This window comes from Phyllobates terribilis, unplaced genomic scaffold, assembly GCF_046119375.1.
Source record: "Phyllobates terribilis strain yellow unplaced genomic scaffold, ASM4611937v1 Scaffold_9__5_contigs__length_417890890, whole genome shotgun sequence".
NCBI lineage: Eukaryota > Metazoa > Chordata > Amphibia > Anura > Dendrobatidae > Phyllobates > Phyllobates terribilis.
Window position 1 is genome coordinate 141,802,998 of NW_027362769.1, and position 21,101 is coordinate 141,824,098.

The window sequence follows — 21,101 nt, forward strand, 5'->3', positions numbered from 1 at the left end:
AGGTTTCTCCCCTCTATCTCTGGACTCAACCTTTTCTTGTTTCTGACCAGTTTCTAGATCAAATAAAAATGGTGTAGTGAGTAAGAGCACCTTATTCTCTAGACAGCTTTTGCTACTTCACATTAGGTGAAAGACACATCTGGTTTCTCCTATTAGACAAATATTTGCAGAAATATAGATGGATGGATATTGAAGTCCTTTTGCAACCTGATGTCATGAAATCTTCCCTCAGATTTAAGAAATGTTACCCAAGGGCCAACTGTACAGATTGGCCTTATTAATGTAATATGTTTTCAATTAATTTTCTCCTTTTAGCCCTTGCCAGAACTGCGGCGAATCCCGGGTCTGATCCTGTCTGGTAGCACATTCTCCAACTGCCTCATGGTGGTACAGTTCCTACGTAACTTTGGAAAAGTTTTGAACTTTGACATCCATAATGATATCCCATCCCTGAACGTCTTTCAAGAAGGCTTATTAAATATAGGAGACAGTCTGGGAGAGATTCTCGATTTGCTAGTAAGGCTCCTATCTGCGGCCGTGTGTGATCCCGGAGTTCCACCGGGTTATAAGGTAAAGTACTACAACGTTGCCTACCATTAGATATTAACACACGAGAGTCCTCGTCCAAAATGGACATTAAACAAGTTATCCACTACTTGGACAACACCTGTTCATACCCCACACTTGGACCCCATAAAATAATAAAGCCTATACTCCCCTCCCTTTCTGGCGTTGTTCCCGCGGTGTCGGCACTCGCTGTCCCCGGGCCTCCCATGCGGTAGTTGTGACACGTGACGCTGGCGCCCAATCCGAGCTGGCGTCACTGTCCCCACCTCCTGTCGAATTGAGCATGAAGAGGAAGTCCGAAATCCTCTGCAGTCCGGACTTCCTCATCATGTTAGATTTGTCCGGAGATGGAGACAGTGACGCCAGCGCTGATTGGGAACCGGTGTCACATGTCACAACACCACGGGAGCCCTGGGACCGCGAGTGTCGACACCGCGGGAACGGCGCCGCACGTGAGGCGAGTATAGTTTTTTTTATTTTATCAGGGCCAGACATTTTGATGAAGAAGAGGTTGTCCTAGTAGTGGACAACCCCTTTAATATTAACTAATTCATCACCCTAGGTAGGCTGTAACTACTAAGCCACCCTGGATATAACAGATATAGTCTCACTAACCTTTAGGGTTCTCTCACATTGGACACCTCCTTTTTAAAAACTTTTCATGGTTGGTGAAGATGAGAAGAAGGCCAAGTGTGTACAATATTACGTTTGTGCCAGCCCTTACCACCAGCGCCCATACTCTGCCAATGAACTATCTACATTATTCATGATTGTAAAAACAACCTGTGAATATAAAATTAATTTGTAGTAGTAGTATTTTAATATGTATTATTTGCATTCTTACTTTTTTTTTCCACTTTAAGGCTAAAACTGCTCTTGGAGAACACTTGATGAACATCGGCATCAATCGTGACAACTTATCCGAGATCCTTCAGATCTTTATGGAAGCTCATTTTGGGCACACCGACCTCACCGAAAGTCTTAAGACCAAATCCTTCCAGGCACATACCCCAGCAGAAAAGGCGTCCGTGTTTGCTTTTCTAGTCAACGAACTTGCCTGTAGCAAAAGTGTCGTTAGGTAAATGCCCTGCAATGAATTCTGTTTTGTCCTTTTGCATATAATATTTACGTTATTTCCTTGATAATATTTTTTTTGTTATATTTATTACATCATTGATTTTACTTTTAGTGAAATTGACAAAAGTTTAGACCACATGTCCAATCTGAGGAGGGACAAGTGGATGGTTGAAGGCAAGCTTCGCAAGTAAGTTACTTTTGATTTCATCCTAGATTTTTTTTTAATAACTTTTTTTAGTATGAATATTTTACAATTTATGGCTCAGACTTATCAAGACTAGCGTTTTGACCGCCAGTCATGTTCTTAATGGAGAAAGGGGGATGAAGCCTGCGCTAGACACCTGGCGAGAGAATATCTCCCGGAAGAACAAAAGGATCAAGCTTTAAAATTTCACGTTCCATATCCTTCTTTGTTTGAGTCCAGAGGCTCTCATACACATTAGATGATCGTCTTGTCCTACTGAAAACAGTGGGTTCTGAAGACTTTGCGCTAATATGTATGTGAGCTTTAGAGGGGTTTTCCCAACAAACAAAAGTTAATTTTAATCAATAGATCTTTGCATAATAATAACTTAGACAATTGGATGTGTTTAAATAAAATGTCCCTGTGCTGAGATAATCTTATAAATGTGCCCCTGCTGTGTACTGTGTAATGGCTGTGTCTGACTGTACAGGAACATGGTCTGATCATACCACATCTCCTGGGCAGGAGAGAAAGCAAAAGAGTATACAGACATTACAGCAGGGGATCACAGCTGATTCTTTCTTTGAAGTAAAACATTGTTTAAAAACAGGCAGGGAAATGTTTTCCCTCACAAAAAGAATCAGCTGTGACCCCTGCTGTAATATCTGTATACTCTCCTGCGTCCTCCCCTGCCCAGGAGATGTGGTATGATCAGACCATGTTCCTGTACGGTCAGACACAGCCATTACACAGTACACAGCAGGGGCACATTTATAAGATTATCTCAGCACAGGAACATTTTATTTAAACACATCCAATTGTGGAAGATATTTTTATTCCAAGATCTATTGATTTAAATCAATTTTCGTTCGTGGGAAAACCTCTTTCATATCTTAGACATATGATGGTAGTATATAGGAGGGCTGAACATTGGATGTACTCAGACTTAAACTTGACAATCAGGTATATTGGAGGTTACAATCCTTAGGGTTTGGCATCAACAAACCACACAAAAAAAACTTTTTGTAATTTATTGTTTTTCAATTACTGCAAAGGCTTAGAATAATACACGCAAAGAAAACTGGAAAGCGAGACTCCATCGCAGGCCCCGAAGGAGGAGAGGAGCACCCCTCACTGGGCACCCCCACACCTGGCAGGAAACGCAGGCGAAAGGGCACAGATAGTGACTTTGATGACGACGATGAGGACGACACCGACGACCCAGCAGATGAAGATGATGAAGAAGATGAAGATAAAAAAGGGAAAAAGTCTCAGAGTTGTGATGATGAGGTATAGGACATTACTGAGCCTTGTGTCATTTCAGTATTGTGCAGTTATCTGAAATAACATTAAAGGGATATTCCCATCTCCCAACATGTACAGTAGTACAGTATCTGTAATAGTAATATTAGCAATAGTATAGTTCTTCTGATTCGCTATGTTGCTTACCCCATGTGCTGGGCTTTGCAGTAGCATTGGTATCCATGGTTTACGACCATGAACAGCTAACTAACTGTCACTATCACTATATGAGTGGGCGAAATCATGGATAACTAATCTACTGCAATCAGAATCAGAAGAACCATTCTACATTTCCAATTGGAGGCATTTGTTAATATTCTTCTTCTTATATCTACTACATATTGGGATAGGATCTTGGACATGGGAATACCCCTTTAAGTTAAAATTCTGCATTTATGTGATGAATAAATCCAATAGAAACCAACAGGTGTATTAAATCTACATTAAAAAAATAGAAACTTTATTCTAAATAATCAATTAAAACTCAAATAAACCAGTAATATAAGCACAATTAGTATGAGGAATCCAGTAACAACATGACTGTAGCTGCAGATAGCTCAGAATAGCACAAGTGACAGATGTAGAGGATATAGAGGCACAGCTGCCTGGAACTCATGGAAATATATACCTACAGGGAGGAAAAAACAAGTAACTTCCTATGAGCCTGCAAAGGTGACATATAATCCTAGTAACAATGTCCCCAAGGATAAAGACTTTCAAACAAATATATATAAGAGCAGCTCACCAAGCTAATGAAGAAAATGTCCTACAGACCAAAATGCGTTTCGCCTAGTCTTCATCAGGAGAAATGAGGAGATTACCTGGAAGTATATCAGTATATGAAGAAGGTTATGGCACATGTGACTAGTTCAAATGAGTCTTATCGGCACATGTGACATTGTCACGTGTGCGGCATGATCCGGCGACTGAAGTGTTGTGGTAAAAGAGGCGCATGGGTGGTGTATATGCTAATACGACTCATTTGAAATTAGACACGTGGGCTGCAACCTTTCTCCATGTGTTAGGTATTTATACTTCCAGGTAATCTTCTCACACTTCCTAATGAAGATAGGAAAAACGCACCTTTGGGGCATAGGGCACCTTGGGGAATGGTGCATTTTCTTCGTTAGCTTGGTGAGCTGCTCTTATATATTTTTGTTTGAACATCTTTATCCTTGGAGATGTTGTTACTATGCTTCTAATATGACACCTTTGTAGATTCATAGGAAATTACTTGTGTTTTTCTCCCCTGTGGATACATGTTTACATGAGTTCCAGCCACAAGTACCAGTGCTTGTGACTTTATAGCCTCTATATCTGTTGCCTGTTATATACTGAGCTATCTGCAGCTACATTCATGTACTAGTTATCCCTGGATTCTCTATAATGGAACCTCCACTGACTGCCACAATTGGGGACGTCTATTCTACAATCATCGATGGCTGCAAGACCGTGACCAGAAGGAGTTCAAAGGTGGCTAGTCACCCATTCGTTCCTGCCGCTTCATTAAAAGTCTTTGACACTGATGAAGATAGCCAAGCTGGACTTGGAATGGAGTGGTGGGGTGCATACATGACTAGCTGCTCTAAGGAGTAAAGTTTCTCCTTGTTGGCGTCGGGAGACTTATAGACAATGCAATGTTTGCCTGGGAATTTTGATATGCAGGTAGCCTCTTCAGAGGACAGGAACTTTAGTAACACTTCTTGGATATAGCGATCCTAAAATGTTCATATTGACCCCTTAAAATGCCTTGTCACATGACTTAGGATAAGAATACGTACCAGAAACTTCACAAATTCCATGACCTCCTGTCAGCGGCTTCTCATCAATTCTCCTGCTTTGCATTGATGAGGGGCAAACACCTCCAAACACGTATCTGCAAATGGAGTTTTGGGTTTGGCTTCTTATTCTAAGTCATGTAGTAAGGCCCTTTTAAAGGGTTAATATTGACATTCAGGATCACTACTTCCTGTCCTCTTCCTCTCTGAAGAGGCTTCTTGCATAGCCGCTCTATTCAACTTCTCCTGAGTGCAGCATTGAAACAAGTCCTCCTCTCTGGCAGCAATGGCGATCCCACACTGCTGACCATTATGTTAGATCGGAATACCCCTTAATGCTTCAGAACCTCTATGCGAAATCTATACGAAGGTTCTCCACCAAGCAGGATGGCTTTTTCCATTAGATGTTCTTTTCCACCTCACACATACAGCCAGGGCAATTGTGGAAGGGTGGGTAGGATGAATACAAAGGCTGTTGATTGACAGCCTTCACGACGGGTGCTCCATATTGATGCTTGTTATAGGGTCCTTTCTCCTTAGCATACACCCCTGAATGCATCTGTCATTCTTTTGAGCTCCATAGCATCACCTGGGGAAAAGTCACGCTCGGCAGCTCGTCAGTCTAGAATTCTCCAGACGTCCATTTCTTCAATACAATGTTGATTGTGTATTTCTCATTTTCTCTCCTTTTGTAATTCCACTTTGTTTTGATACCTATAGGACGATGGAGATCAGACGGCTACTGTAGAGGAACTGGAGAAACAGATCGAAAAGCTGCTGAAGGTAATTAATGGATCTCATGCACTCCGATACTGTCCACCCTGATACTACAGGGATTCTTCTAAATCCTTATCTTGTTTTCACAGCAACAAAACCAGTACAGGAAGAAGTTGTTTGAGTCATCTCATTCCTTGCGCTCTATGATGTTTGGGCAAGATCGGTACCGGCGGCGGTACTGGATTCTTCCACAGTGTGGGGGTATATTTGTGGAAGGAATGGAGAGCGGTGAAGGTAAAGGAGCCTAATTGGGAACCAAGAAGAGATTTTTTTTTTTTAAAAGCTTTATGCCAATTGTATTATGTTAAAAAATTCACTAAAGTTGGCAAGCACCATTTTTCTATTAAAATTTGTAGCATTTAGCTGGACAGCGTGACCAATTGCGAGCTGGCCAATTTACAGAAATTGGCCTAAATTACTGTATAGCACATGAACAGATGTAAATTTCAAACCAGAGTGCACAGAAAGCCAAAAATGCATCAAATGTAGTAATAATAATGTATATTAATAAAGTTGGTGCATCTTACTCCACTGTACATCAGTTATAGATTGGCATATACAAAGACAGTCTATGTAACCCTCCCTCCTAGTGTGTTTAAAATTTTTATATCCAGTTAACTTCAGGATAATGGTGTTTTTATGACACATCACTGAAAAAAAAGGTCACACATACCCATATGTAGTTACGTGTAGTACACCACGCTAGCCAACACCCTAATAGTTACTTTCTCACTATTAGGCTGGACAGCCCGTCTGATCTCTCTGTAAGTGCAAACCAAAAGTGCGTACAAATGCTGTATTTATGACAGATAAGATCCTAATCGAATCAGACGTACACAACCAATGTACGCAACCATATAGGCATCCATTGACTTCGATGGCAAAGTATTTGGACACTGGGAGTATATAAATACTGGACTGGGATTCAGTTTGCAATCCCAGTCCAATATCTATATACTTCCAGTATCAAAATAGTTTGGCCAAGGTAGACTTAGCTTATTGCTACTACCCCCCAGCCTACATTCCCCCACTATTCAACCACATGCATAATGGTAAATTTGGTGTGTAATATTAAATTAACTGTATATATCATAAAATTTTGAAAGTGAGTTTTATTAACTCCTGTGCTGTTACTGTACTCTATGTATTAATCCCTACATAGGTCTGGAAGAAATGGCAAAAGAAAAGGAGAGGAAACGCCAAGCAGAGAACATTCAGATAAAAGAAGAAGCGATTGAGAGCTGCGATGAGAAACCAAACTGTGTGAATGCCAGTGATGGGGAGCAGAAATGTCTTAAGGATAAAGACAGCACCAATTTATTCCTCCAAAAACCTGGATCCTTTTCTAAACTTAGCAAACTGCTAGAAGTAGCCAAAATGCCCTCCGACATGGACCTCATAACCCTAAAAACAAGTGTTTCACCAAATGGCTGCCCTGTGCATTTCCATAACAATGCCAGGAGCACACCCATCAACCTGCAGGCCAGCACGTCCCAATGTCCCCAGGAAAAGACAGATTTGAACCCATTCACTGCTGTGCTCAGCGGTCACGGAAAGTTTTACAACTCTCACATAATTCCCAATGAACAGCTGCTGAAAACTCTTACCGACAAGAGCCGACAATGGTTCAGTCTCCTCCCTCGGACACCTTGTGATGACACTTCAATAACACACGTAGAGTATTCCACTTCATTAGCTTCTACAAGTCAGTGTCAGCAACCGTCTCAGTCTCCTTCACCAGTGCCATCACCGGTTATGACCTCCTCCGCTTTACAGAACAGCCTGGGTCTGAGTCCATTCACAATGTCTCCACTTCAGGTAGGTCAGGTTAAAGAGAGGCTCCAAATTTACTGACATTTTCTACTTGGGCATTTAATAGTCTCCGTTTTTCCTTTGGCACAAACTATAAATTTCAGCATTGAAAAAGAAGCAAGCCACATTCTGCTGCCTGATTGCTCATGTGGTTATGTTAAAGCCATGTATATAAATTATATTGTTGTCAAGCCGAGAAAGACATACCTATCCCTCGCTTCTCCAGCTCTGAAGCTTCCCAGTCCACTGATGGTCTCTCAGCTGCCCTCATATGCTTTCTTGGTAACACAATGCTACCAGTGATTGGCTGCAGCGGTTACAGTGGCCTGCAACCAGTAGCAGGGAAGTACTGAGATGGCTGAGGACTGGGGAAAAGTCATAAGGATGGGTAACATGAGTATAATGACTTTTGTTATGTTTTTTTTCCAGAGTTTTTTTTGAATGCCAGGTCTTCTACTTTAATAGATCTTAATGATATGGACACCTTTAAGGACCTTTTTTTTTAACTTAAATTTGAGGCCAAAAATAAATTTTGCCCCATGTGGTTTTTACATGCTCGCTATCTGTATTTTTCTGAGCTCTTCTGTGCTTATTTTTGAACAGCTCAACTTTTGATGTAGTCTGTGGTCAAAAATCAGCCGAGATGAGCACAAAAAAGACAGATTTACAAACTTTCCTTTCAGGACGGGCTCACTGACGGGTTCTCAGTTAACTTGTTCTGCAGCCAGCAATGGAGGGTGCAACAAAGAGGCTTTAGAAGACGAACAGTAATTTTTTTTTTTTATGGATCTGGTTGCAAAAATGATTTTTAACCCCAAATACATGCATTTAAGTAAAAAAAGAGGGGTATCTATATATATTAAGTCATTAAATAACATTGATTTATACAGAGCCAGGTGCATTCTATCTTTGGTACTTTTTGGATCCTTGTATCATGCCCCCTGCACCAGGTATAACACACCCACCCCTCATAAAGCAATCACGTCAGCCCTCTCTGTAGACTACAGGCTTTTTGCGGGGGGGTAAATTCAAGAGGTTTTACTTCCTTTTTATTTTGATTTTCATGTTTCATTTTCTAATTTAGATGAATAAAATAGATAAACCTCTCTCAGATACTAATAATAATAACAATAATATTGTCAATTAATACATCTAGATAAAGCATGGTTTACCTCTCATGGGACTTCAGTTTTGCGGATGGCCGTCACCAATTGTGCCAGGAAATCTACCCTTTTCTTCTCCGATGCCAAGCCCAATGCCCAGTCTTGGACTTGGAATATCTGAAGGAAACGGGCACGCTTTCATCACTCCAAGCACTCAAGCTGGCAAAAGTGAATCTCCGGTGCCACAAAGTGACAAATCTCTCTGCACCCCGTCTCCTGCTGTAGAGTTACCCAAACAAGTAGATTTTCCTAGTCCCCGACCGATTCCAGAAGGTACAATTATACTCGGCATTTTGTTTTGTTTTTTATTTTAACTATATTTCACATTTTATTTTACACTTTTAAGTCACTTTTATACAACAAAAAAATTTTAAATTTGATTTCGGAAATAATTTAAGATGTGGAATCCATTGAACGAAATCTCTGGAATTATTTATTTTTTTAAAGAAATGCAATTTGGATGGTGGAGAATCACAGATCCGGAAGATCTAAAATCTCTGCTGAAAGTATTTAACATCCGCGGTATACGAGAGAAGTCTTTACAGAAGCAAATTCAGAAGCACTTAGATTACATCACTCAAGCCTGCTTGAAAAATAAAGATTGTAAGTTCTGCGTTCTCTTACAACATGGAGTATTATTGCTTAGAAGGGGGTTATCTTGTGCAGAAAACCCATTTCCACTCTAAATTAATAGAGGGGGGCCTCTGTTCAGGACCCTGAACTATTAGTCAGAGTTGTGAGCAGCTACAAAAATACAACTCACTCTGGAAGACCCAACATTGTTTGTGCATTATATAAATAGTCCATTGGTTTTAGCGGGAATAGTGTAATGCCTGTTTTCCCCTGTGGTGGCGCTGTAGGGGAATGTAATACTTGTTTCTGGAATCCACCACATATTACAAACAATTGCTAAAGCTCTTGACAGTGGCATTAACAGCGTGCTGGCGTAGGGTCGTGTCATTCTAAGTGCCCATCTGCGTGCCCATGACGTAATCGCGGGTCGCTGATGGGTTGCTATGAAAGAAGCGGGTCTATGGAATACCTCCATGCTTGTGGCCAGGCTTCAAAGGAGACCATCATTTTTGCTATACACAGCAATACTCTGGTATTGCTGTATATATATCACAAGTGATCGCAGATTATAGTCCCCTAAAGGAACTAACAAATATAGTGAAAAGTAAAAAAAAAGTTTTAAAAAATATGAAAAAAATCAAAAAGACAAAAGTTCAAATCACCCCCTTTTTTCACCCATTAAAAAAAATAAAGCTAATAAAAAAAATATACATGTGGTATCGCCCCCTTCAGAAAAGTCTTATCTATCAAAATATAAAAATAATCAACCCGATCGGTAAACCCCATAAATGAAAAAAATTCAAGAACCCCAAAATTACGTTTTTTTTCGTTGCTGAAATACCACAAAAACTGCTGCAAAAAGCGATCAAAATGTCATATCTATCCCAAAATGGTATCAATAAAAACTTTGTCTCACCTTGCAAAAAATAAGCCATCACACAGCTCCATCAACTGAAAAATTAAAACGTTACAGGTCTAAGAAAATGGCGACACAACCCCCATATTTTTTTTTTTAAAACTTCTGATTTTTTTTCACCACTAAAATATTTACAAAACTGGACGCGTTTGGTATCACCGTAATCGTGCTGATTAGGAGAATCATATTGCAAGGTCATTTTTACCACACAATGTACACCGTAAACTCAATTTCCAAAAAATAAATGTCAGAATTGCATTTTCGTCACAATTTCTCCCCACTTGGAATTTTTTTTGCAGTTTTCCAGTACACTGTATGGTAAAATGAATGGAGTCATTCAAAAGTACAGCCCGTCCCGCAAAAAAACAAGCCCTCATATGTCAATGCGGACGGAAAAATAAAAAAGTTATGGCTCTGGAAAAATGGGAGGAAAAAACGAACACGCAAACGGGAATTGGCCGCGTCGTGAAAGGGTTAAGGGTTATAGCAGTGGGACAGCTTGTGATCAGACTAGAAGTCGGAAGACCTAAGAAAATGGGATTTCCTGAAGACTTGAAAGAACCACAAAAAAGTACAAAAACAGGGGTCCAAAGACTCAAACAAAAACATTTTTGGTTTGATTTTCTGAAGACTAACCCTTTAACTTGTGATCTTTACTTACGTTATCATTACCATGACATTGCTAAGAAATAAGGTGCAGAGAGGATGAGAGGAAATAGGACTGGGGAGCTGGGTTGGGGGATACAGTAAGTAAGCGCATGTATTATATGCATTTGTTTTGGATTTTACCATTTTGGAATTGGCGATGAGCACATTTATTCACTCCATTCAGGTTTCATTCTTGGATCAATGTGGATAAATCAAGATAATCTACTTGAGACCTTTTACATTAAAATCAATGTATGTCTACTGATTTGGTTGAGAGGCAACAAAAGCTGGTTGTAGGTAGAGGGGTCCCAGCCCCTGCTTTGGCAACATGAAAGAGGGTGACCTTGACCATTTAAATAATATTCACCAATTCATCCATCGTAGTCTACAGGATTATGAAAAGATGTAGTTTCCTTGATGACCTTTTGTTATCTTCCTGCTCTGATTCTATCGTCGTTCATGTAGCTATAATAGATATGAGAGGACAAGAACATGGAGAAGTGACAAGAGATGTGGTGGAGAACTGGTGTATGGAGGATCACGAGATGGAGGTGGATATCGCTATCCTCCAGCAGGTGGAAGATCTGGAGAGAAGAGTGGCTTCCGCTAGTCTGCAAGTAAAGGCAAGGATTTATGCTCATCAAAAGGAATTGTATGTTTTAATTTGGTTTCTAGGTAAAATGTACATTGATCTAAGGGTGAACATGAAAGTGCATGTGATAGACATGTCAGATGTTTTGATCGATGGGAGTCCAGGTGCTGAGTCGGGGCTGTGGAGTCAAACCACCGACTCCTCAATTTCCCTGACTTCCGACTCCTCAATTTCCCTGACTTCCGACTCCTCAATTTCCCTGACTTCCGACTCCTCAATTTCCCTGACTTCCGACTCCACAGCTCGGCCTCACTATTGAGCGTGTACATAAAGTGCAGCACAGATTCATCTCAACTAAAAGCTGAGATGCTTAGGAACGGAACAGACATTTATAGGACATTTCATAACTTTCCCAAATTCTTATGAAAACATTTACAGCACATCCTGTATTGTACTACTGTACACAATTTATTATACATTTTAGGGGTCAATCGGTCCATTTTATACCAACTCCGACTCCACCAAAATGGACACTGACTCCGACTCAACGGCTCCGACTCCACAGCCCTAGCTGAGACAACCACCAATTGCAAAATAAAGAAGCAGAAGAGCTTAGCCAAGTGCTGCTCCCCTCCAAAACTAAAGACAGACTCTCTATTGAACCCATTTTCAGTGTCCGAGGAGAGCAGTACTTGGCTGAACGCTTCTGCCCTTCTGTTTCAGCTATTAGTAGGACTCTTGGTCCCAGGAACCTCCTCTATTAAATCTTAGTAAACTTATAGCTTTTCCAAAGGTGAAACTGGCCCACTAGAGCACCACATCATCCAGTACATGACACCCAAATTTTTAGCAGAAGCATCCAACCCCATTGTATGAGCGATCTGTGGAGATCCACTTCCTTCAAATAAAAGGCCGGCCATGTAACTCCTTGACAGGACATTGCCACTTTTACATAGCTGGTCTCAAGACTAGTTTTGGCTTTCAGTTTTATACAACACAATTTAATTGCTCCAATCATGAAAAGGTCATGATTAAAAATATCCTTTATAGGAGATGGTAAGAGATATAGCCTTTGGCTCACACCAAGGTGAATGATGATTGAAGCGTCTGATTTCATCAATAATCTAATGTACATGGTGGTATCCTGAAACTTCTGTGATTGCAGTTCTGGTGGAAAAGAAGGAGCGAGCATGTTTGAATTCAACATGCCCCATCCTATGTTCTTACAAGTGATAATAAGCCACCAAATTATCAGATGGAAAAGGAGGACCATGCATTTTGGATTTCAACATGCCCAATCCTTTGGTGGTGACTTATCATCTATAAGAATAAAGGAATGGGTATGTAAAAAATCCAACATCTTTCTTCTCAACGAGACACCTTTTGAAGGTAGCTTATCACCGGTGAGAACAAAGGTGTCCCACCAACATGTGCATGATTGCCAAGCCAAGACTGTGTGTGAGGAACAAATGTTATGTCATGTGTATAGCCATGTGGATTATTGATTTCTAAATTGTGATCGATCACTCCCCTCCTCCGCATTCGCTGGAAGCTGAAAATGTATGGTAAAACGATTTGCAGAATTGGTTGTAACGTCTCTCTTGCTGCTTAGGGCTGGATGTGCCCGGAGCTCGATTCTGAGAGGGAAGACTTGGTTTATCACGAACATAAACCTCTTGCCAAATGGCATAAGGAACACGACGGAGATCACACAGGAGACGAAGGACGCAATTCATGTGCTATAGAGCGGAAGAGTGACAACCCTCTAGATATAGCTGTAACCAGGCTGACTGACTTGGAGAGGAACATTGAGAGAAGGTATCTGAAGAGCCCCTTAAGTACCACCATTCAGATCAAACTGGATAATGTGGGCACAGTTACTGTCCCTGCTCCTGCACCATCTATTAGTGGTGATGGTGACGGGTAGGTCATTGAAATTAATACATATATATATATATATATAACCAATCACTGTGTTTCTTTGCTCGGTGGAGCTTGTTATTTCCTGCCTGTTTTTTTTCTGTAGCTTTTCCTATGTCTTTTTACAATCGTGTAATCCTGCATGGTGCTGTCGTACTGTATGTCAATAATCCTGCAAAGTCAGTGCTTAGCCTATACCTTACTCGTATATGATTATCACTATGTTTCTCAGCTTTACAGTCAACCTGTGCTCTACATTTGATTCATTTGCTTTAATGTTGCATATATTGTTTTGTTTTTTTTTATCTGTTTTGTCACTGCCTGGCTTTCTACGTGATTGTTACTTATGTGCGTTTGGAGGGAAGTCAGTTCATCTCATGTATTTTTTTTTTATTATGAATTGTCACTTGTGCAGGACTGAAGATGACATTGCCCCAGGGTTGAAGATCTGGAGGAAAGCGCTGTCAGAGGCGCGCAGCGCTGCACAAGTATCACTCTGCATTCAGCAGCTGCAGAAATCTATCGCTTGGGAGAAATCCATCATGAAAGTTGTAAGTTATTGGGCAAACTTCTTCCTGAGATATTACCTCTGTTTCCATTTGTAGCAGCGACACATGGCGAGCTTTGGTCAAGCGACCTACGTCATGGCCAAGGTCGCCGTGTAGCCCTATCCTAGGGGGAATGCAGCTATTTCTGAATTCAGAAGGAGCTGACCTGTCCAACTTTAGTATAAATGGTGAGCAGACAGACATATTATTAAACAGGTTGTCCACAACTTTTACATCGATGCCCTATCCTTAGTATAGGTCATCAATGTCTGATCAGCTGGGGTCCGACACCGTGCATCCCCGCCGATCAGCTGTTATCGGTGGCGGCCGCCGACCGGAAGTACTCACTTGCGGAGCTGCTCCGTCTACTTGTAGTGGCCGGGGCTTGGTACTACACATCCGCCTCCTGTTCAAATCAATAGGAGGGGGATGTGTAGTGCCCTGGTGCAGACACTCCTAATGTATAATCTGTTATAACAACTTGATATGTTTTTGACCTGTCTTAACAGATTTGCAAATATAAATGTGTGCATGGTCCTATTTTATTATCATTTGTCTTACATGTGTTGCAGTACTGCCAAATATGCCGCAAAGGGGACAATGAGGAATTGCTGCTTTTGTGTGACGGTTGTGACAAAGGATGTCACACCTACTGCCATCGGCCCAAAATCACTGCGATTCCAGAAGGCGACTGGTTCTGCCCTGCCTGTATTTCTAAGGTAAGACACCATTTTCTTACACATTGACTCGGGGCCTACCTGAAATAGTGGATATGCTGTTTTGCTACAGCTTTAGCTGTACTCCAGAGTATTCTCCATTACCAACCACTGATGAAGCCTGAGTGGCGAAACCAGTTTGCAGAACCAGGAAAATAAGCAAATTAGAAAATAAGTCTTTTTCAGGTGGGTTCGCTCCGAAATCCTTCAGAAAACACTCAAAAGGATGAACATATCCTTTCCTATATTAAAAACGACTTGCTGGTCATATGTTAAGTATTTTGAGCGTCCATCAAAGATGCCAAATGGTTAAAAGGAGTTAGCTGACCATTCTTCAGGCATTTTCCACTTGGAGGACACACTATACTTTACAGAAAAGGCAATGAAAAAGCTCAATAAACTTCAGACAGCCAAAAATGACAAAAAATAAACACTCTGGAAACGACAAAAAAAACCCGCTTCTCTTGACTTCTTATTTTATACATCACTTTGTCACATAGGCCGAGAACACACAAAGTGCTACTGTAATTTCTAGTTTTAGAAACATTTATGGTATTTGTATTTGTATCATAGGCAAGTGGTCATACTTTAAAAATGAAGAAGGCAAATCTAAAAGTGAAGAAGAATTCTGAAGCGAGGAAAGGAAAGAAGGCATCAGCAGACGTCGAAGATGAAGACCCAACTGTAGCAACTGGAGGAGGCTCTAGCAAAAAAGGCAGCAAGGACTCCAAAAAAAGAAAAACAGATGAAAATAACGTTAGTCCCACAAAACAAGAAAGTTCCCCAGCGTCCAAGAAATCTAAAACCTCCGCCAAGGATGACTCAAAGGATCTGGCTCTTTGTAGGTAAGAAATGTTATGTCTTCTCCCAGACACGTGATTGGGTCTCATGTATGAGGGAACCATTATTGGCGAGGTAGAGAAAGATATTGCAGGTGGTTCTGATAGAAGTATGAGAACTAGTTTTAATTTGTGAGACTGAGAATAGTTAGAACAGTTTTTTGGGAGCTGGATACTGTCTCCATGGCCATTTTTTCTTTTAAAAGGAATGAGAATGTTTTCCGATGAACAATATACATAATCTATAAGATTCCCTGAGATGCCAAGAACAGAGGTCTTAAAGTCATGTGAGAACAAAGTATTAATACGCATGAGTGGCCACCACTCCATTCACTTGTGATACATGGGAGTGGTAGCGCCCTTCTGTGACCACCTACCCCATAGACAGTGAAAGTAGCGGTAGTCATGCATGTGCACGCCCTCAATATTCACATGAGTGACATACGACCCTCGTTCGGTGAGGTCTCTCAATGGTTGGACCCCCAGTGATCATATATCTATTTCCTATCCTATAAGTGATAAAGGTTGGTAGGATAACCCCTTTATTAGGCAGCTATAACACATCATATGGATTAGACGCCTCTGGATTACCAGAAGCCCAAAGTGTCCTACTGCCATTAGGACAGTGCATTAGCCTTTAGTTCTTGTACATGTATCACCTGCTGACGTCTTATTTTTGCAGCATAATCTTGTCGGAGATGGAGTCTCATGCGGACGCCTGGCCTTTTTTGCTTCCTGTTAACTTGAAACTTGTACCTGGTTACAAAAAAGTCATCAAGAAACCTATGGACTTTGCAACCATCAGAGAAAAGCTGAGCAATGGCCAGTAAGTATTGTGTAACCATATACATGGAGTGCACATCGCCACACACTATAAAGCCTATTCATACAGTGCATCCAACTCTTGCCCTGACACCCTTTAAATGAAGGCAAAGGGGTTCAGCCGCTGCATTCTATGATCCAAGTTACGGCCACAATACCCAACATCCACCCACCGGACCTGTGCCCTGAACTGATAGCATCCCAGACATATACGATGCTGTACATGTCACAAGGCCCACGGTCATGCGTCAACTTGCGGCCATAATAAAGGCGAGAAAATAAAGGCTCTAAACAGACATTTGAATTACCCAAACTGTAAGTGTGTATTCACATGGTACAGAGACCTGCAACATTTCTGTACCATATCAAAAATTAGAGCTTGCTTAGATTGGATGCAATTTCAGCAGAATTTTGGCGTAAATCGCTTTGAAAAGTCGTCAATTTTTTTGCAAAACGTGGATTTGCACAAACATTTTGTGACTTTTGGGGATTTTATGCTAGCTTCAATGGGACGGAGCTGGGCTGGGACGGGGGCCTGACACCACAACTTGTTGAATTCCTGACAATCTGTGGTGTTCCTGACACCAGAAATCTAGTAAGATTCGTGGTGAGGCACATGTCACTTCCCAAACGCTCATTAAGAACCACGTGCCTATTCGTGAATCAGGAGCGTCTGACTTCTACATGTCCCCTCATGAAGACCCGCATGAATATCGCTAATCTTGATGAATATGAGCCACAGTGTTTCAAGCCCTTGAAGGGGTTGTCTGGAATTAAAGTGACTGCAGACTTGTGAATCCTCGCATCGTGCAAAGTGCGCTCTGTGAGGGTTCTCTGGTGACTACGGCGGGCGGTCATGTGGCTGCAAGTATGTGATATGCATACTCCCAGCCACATTCCGACTAGATATGTCTGGCCTCTCTCAATATACATGCATTGAGTGAGGCCGCGCACGTCTAGTCAGCACGTAACCGCATGTATGCAAATCACATACTTGCGGTCAAGCACCTGCCACTCTCAGGGCCGACGAATCCTCACAGCGCACAGTGCGTGAAATGTGAGGATTCACAAGTCAGCAGTGACATAAAGTGACTGCAGACTTTTAGCTTAAAGATGTCCACTACTTTTACATTGATGACCTATCTTTAGAATAGGTCATTAATATATGATGGGCGGGGGTCCGACACCCAGCACCCTGCCGATCAGCTGTTATAGGTGTCGGTGGCCGCCAGCCGGAAGTACTCACTTGCCTAGCTGCTCCGTCTACTTGTAGTGGCCACTGCAGGGTACTACACATCCGCCTCCCATTGTTTTGAATAGGACGCGGATGTGTAGCATCCTGCCCTGGCCACTACAAGTAGACGGAGCAGCTCGGCAAGTGAGTACTTCCGGCTGGTGGCCACCGCCGTCACCGATAACAGCTAATTGGCGGGGGTGCCAGGTGTCGGACCCCGGCCGATCAGACATTGATGACCTACCCTAAGGATGGGTCATCAATGTAAAAGTAGTGGACAACCTCTTTAAGGACGGACAACCTCCTTAAGTTTAAAATCTGGCAAAACCCCTTCAACTTCCTTTTGACTTGTGCTAATAATATATTTCATTCTTCTGCAGCTACCCCAATTTTGAGGCTTTCGCTCTTGACGTCAGACTAGTCTTTAACAACTGTGAAACATTTAACGAAGACGACTCTGAAATCGGTAGAGCTGGACACAAAATGAGGATACATTTTGAAAAGAGATGGACAGAAATTTTCAACATGAGTTGAAACCATTCGACGATACTTTATCCTGATAACCGCAAGACCAGCAATGTGAACGATTGCTACACCTACAAGATAACGAGACCATGGAAGACCGAGGCGTCATCAATACAAGTCTTAGGTTATGACATCATTCCTACGATGACCATAACCCTTTTTTATTTTTGTCTATTGTGTTTGCGTGTGTGCGTTTTATCAACTACTACTGTGCTTGTAGTCCAGGGGGCGTACACTCAAGTCAAAACCTAAAAAGAAAAAAAGGGGTGTCCTTGTGCAATAGGTAATAAAAGGTTTCAAAACGCACTGATTCTACATCCGCCAGAGCTGTACTGAGGAAATGGTAACCCATTCCTTTTTCAATAAATATCTATTTTTTATTGTTTAATATTATTATTATTATTATTATTTTTGTTATTTTTTTATTACTTTGTAGCTTACTGTTAGTGAATGTATTTAATTTTATGAATTATTTATGATTAAACAACAGACCGAATCTTCGTTTTCTGTGAAAAGGAAGACTAGATTAAAAAAATAAAAAAATATTGCTTTAAATCTTGAAAATACAAGAATGTTAAGAAATAAATAAAAAAAATAAAATAAAACAAAATAAAAAAAAATATATAAAAAAAAACAAAACAAAAAAACAAGCCAAGTAAAACTGTTTACACGGAAGTGCTGAAACGGCACCGAAACGGAACTTTACTGTAAAGTTACAAGTACATTTATATAAATATACATTGCTGCATCACTCATATAGATAAATTGTATTTCAAGATGGTGAAGACAAACGGAGAACTATGTATATACTGTTCACTATTGTTTATATTACGTCTTGTTATATCTGTATGATGTGTACATATTGTTTGCGGGCATCGGCTATGATGTCGGTTTTAGAAGGATTGTAGCATTATTATTTTAGTTAGGAGAGTATTAACCTATAACTTGTACAGTATCCTCTACCAACACTGTGGCGTCTCCCTAACATTGGTAGTGCCTGCCTTCAAAAACAGGGTGTAGGGGATATGATATTGTGGTTTCTTTTTTTTTTTTAACATTGTTTTACTTCATATTTTTTGTTCTATTATAATTATTATTATTATGTTTTTATTTTATTTTCCATTTTTGTTATATCATTCAAAGCCAAGTTGGCCTGAAAAAAAAAAAGTATAATCATTTGTATCCATGTGAAATTAAACGTGTGACGAATTTCCTACGCACAGTATTTTTTCATAGATACATTTCCCGTCATTCGCCTCGCCACTGAAATGATGATCGTAAAAGAAAAAGATAAATAATAATAATAATTACAATAAAGACATTTGTAACCACTGTGTTTTATCTACTGTGTGGTATGGTGGCCCCGTCAGAGGCAAGGAGATCAGACATTTTTTGTACCAATTGTACTTGAAGTTGTTTTATTTAAAAACAAAAATGTTGTGAAAAGGGTAGTTTTTTTTCACTAGTTTGTGTGGCACGGATACAATAAACGACTGTTTTGCAATACCTGTGGTGTTTTCACTGTGTTTTGAACTCTTATTCTTACTAAAAGGGGAACTATCATTTGCCATAAATATGTCATTTTTTAAACCTGGTGTAAATGCCGCTGTTCTCCTGAATCCGGTGATGTTTTTCTCTTGTTTCTGCTCCTCTCCGTTACTGAGATATGGCCTCCTCTTCCCTGTATATAAACCTAGTCTTGTGATCTACGTGGGCGTGGTCCTCAAGAAGATGACGCCCACAGAAGTTTTGAGGACCACACCCACTTCAATAGAAAGACCAGATATATGTAGAGGGAAAAGGCACCATATCTCGAGAAAAGAGAGGCCTAGAAACAAAAGAAAAACTACACCGAATTCAGGAGAACAGCGGCAATTTCACAAAGTAAAAAAATACAGATTTTTGGCAAATGATGTGTCCTGAAATCATTCTGGTCTAAAGGAGGCTTTATTTAATCAATGTAAGGATGCACTCAGATGACCGCATAAATCAGACGGAGATAGGAACGCAGTACACGGACTAGTTGGCGACTCTCCCGAACCGAGCGTGACAGCTGCTCAGAAATATATAAAGCTGTCACTCTCGGGTCGCGAGAGCCGCTAATCAGTCCAAACATTGCGGTTCGATCTCTGTCCGATTTATACGGTCGTCTGAGTTCACCCTAATGTGGACACATTTTAGTGTCGCTATTCTAGATGCAAGCTCTAACCTGACTGAGAATCCGCCTACCCAACGCATCATAGATCCCTATGAATCTATTCGTTTGGATCATAAAACGAATGATTGGTCCGGACTTTCAGGCACAGTACAGATGCTAAAATGTATCCACGTTGCAGCGGTAATGCTGCATCTGTATTGAGGCAGCAAATGGGCACAACGAGTAACATCATAGCGATCTAACCCAGACGGCTGCACCCTGATTAATCAGATCATATCTGTATATATTGTAGGTTGTTGAGTCCACCAATAACCCCAAAAAAATCAGTACGTTTCCACCTCCGTTTGCTGAACCCATTTTACTGCATCAACATACCGTCCTATGAACCGCTCTGCCTTTTTTCATTCTTGATGGCTCATCTCCTATAGTTAAAAGAAAGTCGCCGTGCCATTTCATCTCCTGTTGCCTCTGCTGAGGTCTTCTTTGGTGGCAGCTTGGATATTACTGACATGTGGCAGTCTGCTTTTTTTCTTTAAATTATGCCAGAGTAGCGTCAGAAAATCACTGTAAAAATGTATTCTTACAAGGATTTAACATGTACAGCACAGTCAGCTGCAGCGTTTTATTCTGAGATTGCTTAAAGGCAATGGACACAATGATTATCTTTCATTAATAGAATTGAACTCTGTCTGCCATCTTCATGCCTTCATTCATTTCCAGACCCCCTGATATACAATTTTCAGCCAGATCCAACCTTCAATTTTTCTCTTGTGGGAGTGTCCCTCCCAGTAATATAGGCTGGATGTGAGGTCTGCATGTATCCAGAGTGCTGCTGCCTTCATAAGTAGTGATGAGCAAACCCGAACTTAAAAGTTCGGGGTTCGTACAGGACAGTTGTTGTTCTGTGCTAATCGCCGAACATGGATTTCTCCCAGAAGTCCGTTGCAATG

At 40.9% G+C, this 21,101-nt stretch overlaps 1 protein-coding gene across 26 annotated transcripts in view; it reads left to right on the top strand.

Moving 5' to 3' along the window:
- The window catches only part of BAZ2B (bromodomain adjacent to zinc finger domain 2B), a 376,347-nt gene extending 357,704 nt beyond the window's left edge, over positions 1-18,643 (top strand). For 21 of the 26 annotated variants that reach the window (XM_073647090.1, XM_073647095.1, XM_073647101.1 and 18 more), the window contains 16 exons: positions 316-570; positions 1,431-1,645; positions 1,757-1,831; positions 2,884-3,118; positions 5,629-5,691; positions 5,775-5,919; positions 6,848-7,503; positions 8,654-8,933; positions 9,108-9,263; positions 11,263-11,420; positions 13,002-13,312; positions 13,725-13,860; positions 14,430-14,576; positions 15,147-15,418; positions 16,095-16,238; positions 17,849-18,643. In XM_073647090.1, coding sequence (XP_073503191.1) covers positions 316-570; positions 1,431-1,645; positions 1,757-1,831; positions 2,884-3,118; positions 5,629-5,691; positions 5,775-5,919; positions 6,848-7,503; positions 8,654-8,933; positions 9,108-9,263; positions 11,263-11,420; positions 13,002-13,312; positions 13,725-13,860; positions 14,430-14,576; positions 15,147-15,418; positions 16,095-16,238; positions 17,849-18,002 — 3,402 coding nt within the window. In that variant the 3' untranslated portion in view covers positions 18,003-18,643. The remainder of the gene's footprint in view (positions 1-315; positions 571-1,430; positions 1,646-1,756; positions 1,832-2,883; positions 3,119-5,628; positions 5,692-5,774; positions 5,920-6,847; positions 7,504-8,653; positions 8,934-9,107; positions 9,264-11,262; positions 11,421-13,001; positions 13,313-13,724; positions 13,861-14,429; positions 14,577-15,146; positions 15,419-16,094; positions 16,239-17,848) is intronic. The other 5 variants (XM_073647108.1, XM_073647113.1, XM_073647114.1 and 2 more) reach the window with 1 other exon arrangement.
- Positions 18,644-21,101: the final 2,458 nt, after the last annotated feature.